The following is an 8875-nucleotide window of genomic DNA, read 5'->3' on the forward strand; positions in this document are numbered from 1 at the left end:
CAAGTTTATTTTTAACTATTTTTTATAAACAATTTCAAAAAATTAATAAATAAATTTTCAATTATTTATTTATTTAACAATTATTTGTAAAAATAGGTGTAATTATACTTGTTGGATGCGAAATTAGGTAAGCTTTACGATGATAATCTCATAATTCAGAAAAGTTTACTTGCTTAAAAAATATTTCATTTTTTAGTAATTTTTTACTGATTTTTATTAATTAATTAATTAATAATTCGAAAACAAAAAAAACGTCATTTTTTCAGAATCAGTTATGGAAAGTACACATATTAAGCTTTATTTTAAAGCAAAAAAAAGAGAAAAAAAAATGCCGTTTTTTAAAAAAAAGTGAAAAATATTTTTAATTTTGAAAAAAATTAGTTAAATTGTTAATTAAAAAAAAAAATTTTTACACCATTCGAAAGAGGAGGAAAAAACCTTTCGAAAACATATAGGTCAAAATTTTGTCCACTCTACTGTATTTTAGCTATATTAGCTAAAAGAATCCACTGTCCACACGTTACCAAAAACTTTAACCCCCTCTCCCCCCTACAATTTTTAATAAAATATCTTAATATTTTATGGGTAAAGTTCTCTCCCATAGTATTAAAGTTTGTGCAAAAATCAGCCCGATTTGAAGACTTTCGATTTTAAGTTAGGACAATTGAGGAATTTTGCCCCATCCATATAACAATTTCAATAATTTGTTCGGAAAAATTAGAGGTAATTTATTAAATGTCATGTCAAACTGAATATTTTTTCTAAAAAAGACATAGACTGAAGAAGATTCATGACCCGGAAAGTGTAACTAAAAAACTGTCGAAATATTTTAGTAGTTCTTGCTTTTAATGTTAAAAATCATAAATCTTTTAAAGAATATGCAATATCGCAAATTGGCATTTAAAGGCATTACCAAAATTTACGACTAAAAATGAATATTGTGCTTACAATTGTTATTTTTTAACATTTTAGATGGTAAATCATTTGGCAACTGGTCTTTATCTAACATCATGGAGAAACATATTCCTCCAAATCATAAATCTAATAATTCAAGGCTGGAAAAAGGAAATAAACCAACTATTATTTCGAATGAGAAATTATCTGAACCGATACCATTAACAAAGACTAAAAAAGCAAAAAATAATTCTTTACATAGCAGTAAATTATTGAAAGTGCCAATAACGGGAAAAGCTGCAAGTACAAATGCTGAAAACTTTCAATCTGGTGTCATCAATAATTTCCAGCAACAGGAAAACGCTACAGATAATAGAGCACAAAGTAAATAATATTTTTATAATTAATGAATTTTTTATGGTTAATAAATTACATAGATGCTTCAATTCTGTCGCGTTGCTATTTCGAAATGATATTATAAATCTTTTAGTTTAAGAATTATAAAATGTTACAATTTTAGAATTAGAAAATATTAAACCGGGAGAAAAAGTATAATATTTTTTTTATTGTAGACAATCATCCGCCGGAAGACGCTTTTGCTAGAAGAAATAAAAGAAGCATTGACAAAAGTGAGGAAAAGTTTGACAAAGCATTAGATTCATTTAAATCGCTTACAGACATGGTAACTCAATACTACAATAAAAAAAGTAAATTGATGTCAATTAAAGATAATAAAATAAATAAACCACAACAGGAACAGCATCAGCAACAACATCAATTTCAAGATGGGTATGAAGAAGAACTCTTAAAAATGTTTAGAAAAATTCCTTCATATGCAAAACACGGTGTTTTTGAAATTTTAATGGACGATATGGAAGACATGTTACACAGGGCAGAAGTTCTTTAACTTAAGCGGGCTATTGATTAAATACAAAATCTTGAACCCACTTACATTTTTAATTATTATAATGTTTAAATAACAGTTGTGATAAATCATATTAATATATGTTGCTGTGATTAATGAATATATTATATTGCTGTGATTAATAAATATATTTATAACTGAAAGAAATGATTAATAATGTACTCTTGAATTCTTAGAAAAGTTAAAAACATTATTATCAAATTTTATTATAACTGTTACGGATGACACAATTTATATTGTTTATAACTGTGCGCCTGCAAAAAAAATTATAACACTTAAAATATTTGTATTTCTATAGAAAATGTTTTTGTTTAAATAAAACTTTTACTTTATAATTATATCAATGTTTTTAAAAATTATTTAACCTAAGTTGGTTTACAATAGTTTTTTTTACACATTTTTTAATCTCATTGAACACAAAGTATATTAAAAAGCTATGTTTATGATTAAAGTCTAAGTGACTTCATTATTCTGTCTTTCAAAATAAGAAGTTAAAATGTTCCTCATTTTTTGTCCATTTATGTGAGAATTGTTTATTCCATTTCCTTCATACTCATCTTCATCTTCAACATGTTCGATTTCTTCATTTTCAAAAGCATTATCGTTGTCTTTAGCTTCAAGATTCAGGTCGATATCTTTATTAGAACTGTATCTTTCTCTGATTCTTCTTAATACATCTTCCGTTACATATTGCCTATTTTCAGCGCTTTCATTTATTTTGCTCGTTAATAAAAAGTTATGTAAACAAGCAAGACACTGTACTATTTTTATCGATGTTTCTAATTTTAAATCTAAAGACGTATGAAGGATTTGCCAAACGCTTGCTAGTATTCCAAAGGTATCTTCGATAGACATGCGAGCATGAGATAAACTGAAATACAAAAGAATTAAACATTCTTTAAACGAATTTTTCACAAATTTAAATCTTTCTCTAATGTATAATATTAATTATACTTATGAAAAAGTCTCTTTTTATCAAAATTTTCAACAACATAATTTTTTCGTAGTAATTTTATACATTTCATACTTTTTCCAGTAGCTTTCATAAAATTATGTAACTACTCAAACCTATGACAGCCCTGACAAAAAAATAATGATAACTTTGTTACACATACCAATAATTAAATAATTTTTGAGCATCTAGGGTAACGTTTCTTCTTGAAAATGGACGCATTAAATATAAGCGCAAACCAAATGCCTCGTCGCCAATAAAGAAGTATGGAATGCTTTCATTACTTCCAGGTAAACATTTCGGATGAGGTAGGGGATACCTTCCTTCTGCTAATTCTTGGCCAAAACCACTAGCATTAAAAACACTCGAGTCGTTCAAAGATCCTACAACATTTGGAGAATGAGATTTAAATGAAATTAATAAATCAAATAATTCAAAATTCAAAGAAATGAAAATTACATTATTTTGATGGACTACATTAAACGTTTTCAATGAAATAAATATAATTAATGATTATAAGTTAATTACTTAAATTAATTAATATATTTATTTGTTCATTTACTTCATTTGAATTGAATTTTTTAAATATTTTAACTTCAAAAACATTGTTTTCTGTTATATTATTAACCACAAAAAAAATAAAAATATTCTACATCAGGGTTGCCACAAATATTTAATTTTATTTTTCCCTGACTTTTCCCTGATTTCCAGAAAAAAATTTCACTTTTTCCCTGACCCTAAAGAATATTCTGATTCACTCTAAAAATTATTAGATACTCAAAAAAAATATTCTTAATACATTTATTTGCGAATTTCTTTAAATGTAAAATTATTCGAATACATCAATAACCTCTTTTCTAAATAAATATTAATCATTATTATTTTTCGGTAGGAATTAAAATTCTTCAAAATATTCAAATTTTAACCTTTTTGAAATTCAACAACTTATAAGAATATTATTACAAAACATGAAGAAGACGACCATTCCGAGTCGAAGACTTCATGTTTTGTAATAATTTAAATTGCCATAAAATTTTTTAAAAAATTTTATTTTTTTATTTACAAAAATCCTAAAAAAAATCCTTCGCAAGAATTCAATTATTTTTACAAGAAGTACAATTTCACAAAAAAATTCAATTATTTAAAAAAATGTAATAAAATTAGTTGCAATAATTCAATTATTTTTATAAATAATAATAAATCAATTATTCGTTTATTCATTTTTAAATCAACTTTTATTAGAAAATTCTAAAAAAAATTCAATTATTTAAATTAAAAAATAAATAATTTATTGAATAATTGAATGTTTATTAAAATTGAATTCTCATAAAGAATTTTATCAATAAAATTTTAAATAATTGAATTCGTTTGACAAATTTTAATAAAATTTTTAAGAATAATTACATTTATCGAGGAATTTGATTAAAATATTGTATAAAAAATAATTCATAAAAATAATAATTAAATAAATAATTAAAATTTTCATAAAATAATTGAATGTCGGCGAAAAATTTCATTATTTATATAAATAATTAAATTCTTGCAACGAATTTTATTCAAGTTTATAAAAGTAATTGAATTTCGGTAAAGAATTTTATTATTTATAAAAATAATTGAATTCATGAAAATATTTGATAAAAATGTTTTTATATAATTGATATTTTTGGAAAAATTTTATGAAATTTTGTATTTTAAATAATTGAATTCCTATGAAAATTTTATTACTTATGAAAAATAATTGAATTATTACAAAGAAATTTATTAAATATTGAATAATTGAATTCCTGTGGAATTTTGACAAGAATTTTATTAAAATTTTTTAAAATAATTGAATTTCGATGAAGAATTTTATTATTTATAAAGATAATTGAAATTTTGACGAGAATTTTTTTTTAATTTTTGAACATAATTGAAATTTTGCGAAGAATTTTTGTAACTTTTGAAAATAATTGAATTTCTGTAATCATTTGTAACTTTTCCAGAATCCAAATTTTTTTAGTATTTTTAACTGAAATTCTTCTATCAATCTAGTATTTATGAAAATTGTTAAAATTATTTCTAAAATAATTTGTATGTCATAATTTTATGATAGTTTTTGAAAAATGAAGTTATTTAACAAGAAATTATTGTCAGAAATTGAAAAAATTGAAGATTTTGTATTAAAATTAGAGGTAATTTCATAATTTACGAGGCAAAAAGGAAGAAAATTCAGAGTTTTCTCATGAATTTTAAAAATTCAATTTTTTCCAGTACTTTTAGTAAAAATCCCTGACTTTCCCCTGACTTCCCTGACCAATTTTACTTTCCCTGACTTTTCCCTGATTTCCCTGACCTGTGGCAACCCTGTACATCCAAGTGAAATAGTTCTGTTTTGAGAGGAAACATTGAGAGGATATTAGAAGAGGATTTTTCCTCTAACAACAAGATTACATTTTTTAGGTTGTTAAAAAATATTTCAGCATTTATACCATAATCTCCTACGTCGATCCACGTAAAACGGTAGTCAGCGTCACAAAGGGCCATTAGAACGAAACTATAATATTTCTTGTAATTAAAGAAAAGTGAACCAGATCCAGGTGGTTTCTTTATCCTGATATGTTTTCCATCGATGGCTCCTAAGCAATTTGGAAAATTCCATTTTCTCTCAAATTCGTTGCTAATGTTAATCCAGTCGTCGACGCTTTTCTCTGGTAGATATATAGGCGAAAGAATTTCCCATACTTTTTCACATACATTGCTAATGATTTGATATAATGTTGAACGTCCAATAAAATACATATTTGATAAAGTCAGGGTGCTGTCGCCATGAGCTAAAAAACTTATATTAATATTCATAATAAATAATTTAACTCACATAACTCTTTTTTCGCGTAAAAATTTTCAAAAGGTATGAAAAAGAATTAAAACAAAATTTAAAAACAAGTTAAATACGTCTTTCAAAATTTTTTTTTTATAGTAATATCTATTTGTATACAAAAAATTAATATTTTTACTGTTTAATAAACTTTTCGAATAAATGTATATAGTTATCTACTTCTGCACGATGAATACAATGTAAAATAAAAATTAATTTACAACAATTTCAAATTTTCCAGATTATAAATTGATTTGAATAGATATATTCTGGATAATGTAAATATTTATAAATATAATATCAACTTTTCCAATAAAATCTAAATTTCAAATATGAGAATATTTAATGTTATTACTTAAATATAAAAAATTGGACAAGTGCGAGTTGTACTCGCACTGCAATGGCGGGTTCCGTACACAAATATTAAAACAATTGCAACATTTATCGGTAATTGATAAAATTAAAATAAACAATTAAAAAAATATATTAAAATCATTTGATAAAAAAGAATAACTAAAAAAATTAAAGTATTGTATATATCTAATATTGTAAACAATAATAAGCAGAGGAACAAAGTTTTCAAAATTATAGTTCCTCTGCTTATTATTGTTTACAATATTAGATATACAATACTTTAATTTTTTTTAGTTATTTTTTTTATCAAATGATTTTAATATATTTTTTTAATTGTTTATTTTAATTCTATCAATTACCGATAAATGTTGCAAGTATTGTTTTAATATTTGTGTACGGAACCCGCCATTGCAGTGCGAGTACAACTCGCACTTGTCCAATTTTTTTTTTTAGTTAAGAAATTAAAGTCAGAAAACAATCTCTCATTTATTCTCTTAAAATTTCACTCTCTTCCTTAAAATATTTAATGCCACGTGTTTAAACTAAAAAAAATTAAAAAAAATTTTTTTTTTTGAAAAAAAAATTTAAAAAAATTTTTTTTAAATTTTTTTTTCAAAAAGTTTCTTAAATAAATTTTTTGTCGTCAGACTGTAATAATACACTAGGATACCAATTTTCAGCTCATTAGGTCAAATAATGTAAAAGTTAGAGAAAAAAAATTTTTTTTAAAAATTTTTTTAGTTTTTCCTTGACAACGCTATGGCCATCATTACATATCAAGTTGTCTATATTTTTCCTGTAATATTCGAGTAAAAATACACCAGCATGGAAAATTTCAGCTCTCCATGTCGAATAGTTTAGAAGTTAAGGGGGGGGGAATGGTCACTTTTTATGCATTTTTGGCCAAAAATCTTGTTATTTCCTTGACAACGCTATGACCATCACGTCCAATCACATTCGCTATATTTTTCCTGTAATCTACGAGTGAAAATACATAGGGGAGAGTAGGCTACATTGAACCAGCGTCAACAGTGAACCACTTCAATTTTCTGAGAAATGACTGAGTGGAATTTTTTCTTATTTAATATATAAGTTAGTTTTACTGAAACAAACTATGTCCAAAAATTTCGGGCACGTAGGTTTATTATTTATAAAGAAAAACCAAAAAAACTGTTTTTCACGTACAAAACAAAAAATTTTGTGGAAATATAATCAAGTTTTTTTTTGAAATAGGAAGTTTTAAAAATTAGTAAACTTGTGATTTATTTAGCTTAGGGTGCCAACTTCAATATTCCGATGTGATAAGGAATTTTAACTCTTACATAAATTTATTATAAACAATTTTTGTTGTGAATGTCATGTGAATACAGTGAGTGCGGCATCATTGAACCACCCGAAAAAGCAAAGAATTTTCAATTTTAAGAGTTGTAAAATTGTCTGCTCTACTAATTAGTAAAGAAAATACTGGAAGACATGCTTTCATCACAATTGTGAACGAAATAAACTCAAACTGTCACTTTACCTACCTAACCTGACATCAGAATATATTAATCTCCTATATTAACAAATAATAACTCTTTAACAACAATTTTCTATTTTTTTGAGTGAAAAATAAGATTTTTTACAATGTGTAAGTGGAAATATTATTTTAGAAGTAAATTGTAGTGTTTTATTAAAGGTGGTTCAATGTAGACACACATTCTTCAAAATAAGAAAAGTGTGACTTGTTAGAAAAAAATTAAATTTAATTATTTAATCATAATAATTTGTGTTTGTAACGTGTGTATTAACTAAAGGAGTACTTCAGCTTAATTTTGATACAAAAACCTGATCGAAATTAGTAAAATTTTATTAGTTCTTGGACTTTATAAAATACCCGGTTCAATGTAGCCTACCCTCCCCTATCTGGACCAAATTTGAGCTCTTTAGGTCAAATAGTTTAGCCGCTAGGGGGGGGACACGATTTGGCTACGGACAACAGAGTCTCACCAATAGGGTTCCGCCGTTACACCGTAGGTGTACGGAACCCTAAAAACGATTAAATAATAATTCAATTAAATGTAAAATTTACAATTATCAAAATTTTTTTATAACTTTAATTGCGAAAATGATCACCTGTAAGTTATTGAAAAGTATTAACTACATTTCTATAAATATTTTTTAACGAAATTTCTTAATTTTCCCTTGACTATTCCTTCATATAGAGCAAATACAAATAATGTAGAATAATAATGATTAATAGATTATATATACAATTAACGGACGAATTTTTATTAAATTATAATTTACCTGAATTAAAATATATTTCTATAAATTATGAATATTAATATTATTAATATTTATCTAAATATATTTATAAATTTTATAAATATGAGACTCCTCTTCAAATTTTTTGTGCACATTTTTTCTATCTTCTTGAAACCTAATATTACCAAATTAAATTTCACAATTTGTATATTTAATAAGGGATTTTTAATTTTTACTAAAAAAACATTTTTTTAATTTTTGTTCTTCCCTATTGTTTTATTGAAGTGTCTCAAAAACGAATATTTCTACATAAATAATAGTAGATATAAAAAAGGTACTTACTGTAAAGTGATACTACTATCTGAACAGAAAACTTAAAATAGATTATGTACAACTGCTCAATAACAAACTAAACTGCGCATGAACAGTTTTATTTAACTGAAAAGACTATTTAAAAAGTAGTACGTCACAAATATACATTTTCAAACTAAGAAAATACATTTTTATTAAATTTCCTAATATGCTTTAATATTTTTACACATTAATTTTCCTAAGGTTTTTAACATTGTGAATAATTTGTTTGAAATGTAAACGAAGCAGAAAATTTATGACAATGGTTAAAATGTATTTTATATAGACTATATAAAAA

The 8875-nt window shown here is 24.4% G+C and overlaps 2 protein-coding genes across 4 annotated transcripts; one reads left to right on the plus strand and one right to left on the minus strand.

Annotated features, from left to right (window-relative positions):
- Nucleotides 1–675: 675 nt before the first annotated feature.
- Nucleotides 676–1825, plus strand: LOC122503061. The gene is made up of 3 exons (XM_043613484.1): nucleotides 676–723; nucleotides 973–1278; nucleotides 1467–1825. The coding sequence occupies exons 2-3, from the start codon at nucleotides 1011–1013 to the stop codon at nucleotides 1799–1801; spliced, it is 603 nt and encodes a 200-aa protein (XP_043469419.1). The 5' UTR covers nucleotides 676–723; nucleotides 973–1010; the 3' UTR covers nucleotides 1802–1825.
- A 389-nt stretch (nucleotides 1826–2214) lies between these two features.
- LOC122503057 (protein ALP1-like) lies at nucleotides 2215–8597 on the minus strand. 3 transcript variants are annotated; one of them, XM_043613467.1, is made up of 4 exons: nucleotides 8569–8597; nucleotides 5240–5589; nucleotides 2935–3154; nucleotides 2215–2690 (listed from the first exon to the last, which is right to left on the minus strand). In XM_043613467.1, the coding sequence occupies exons 2-4, from the start codon at nucleotides 5547–5549 to the stop codon at nucleotides 2273–2275; spliced, it is 948 nt and encodes a 315-aa protein (XP_043469402.1). In that variant the 5' UTR covers nucleotides 5550–5589; nucleotides 8569–8597; the 3' UTR covers nucleotides 2215–2272. The 3 variants fall into 3 exon arrangements, with proteins under 3 accessions (XP_043469402.1, XP_043469400.1, XP_043469399.1); XM_043613465.1 differs by lacking the exon at nucleotides 8569–8597 and adding an exon at nucleotides 8269–8329; XM_043613464.1 differs by lacking the exon at nucleotides 8569–8597 and having other exon boundaries at nucleotides 5240–5943.
- Between the last annotated feature and the right edge of the window lie 278 nt (nucleotides 8598–8875).

The sequence above is a fragment of the Leptopilina heterotoma genome, unplaced genomic scaffold, assembly GCF_015476425.1.
Source record: "Leptopilina heterotoma isolate Lh14 unplaced genomic scaffold, ASM1547642v1 Lhet_242, whole genome shotgun sequence".
NCBI classification, from domain to species: Eukaryota; Metazoa; Arthropoda; class Insecta; order Hymenoptera; family Figitidae; genus Leptopilina; species Leptopilina heterotoma.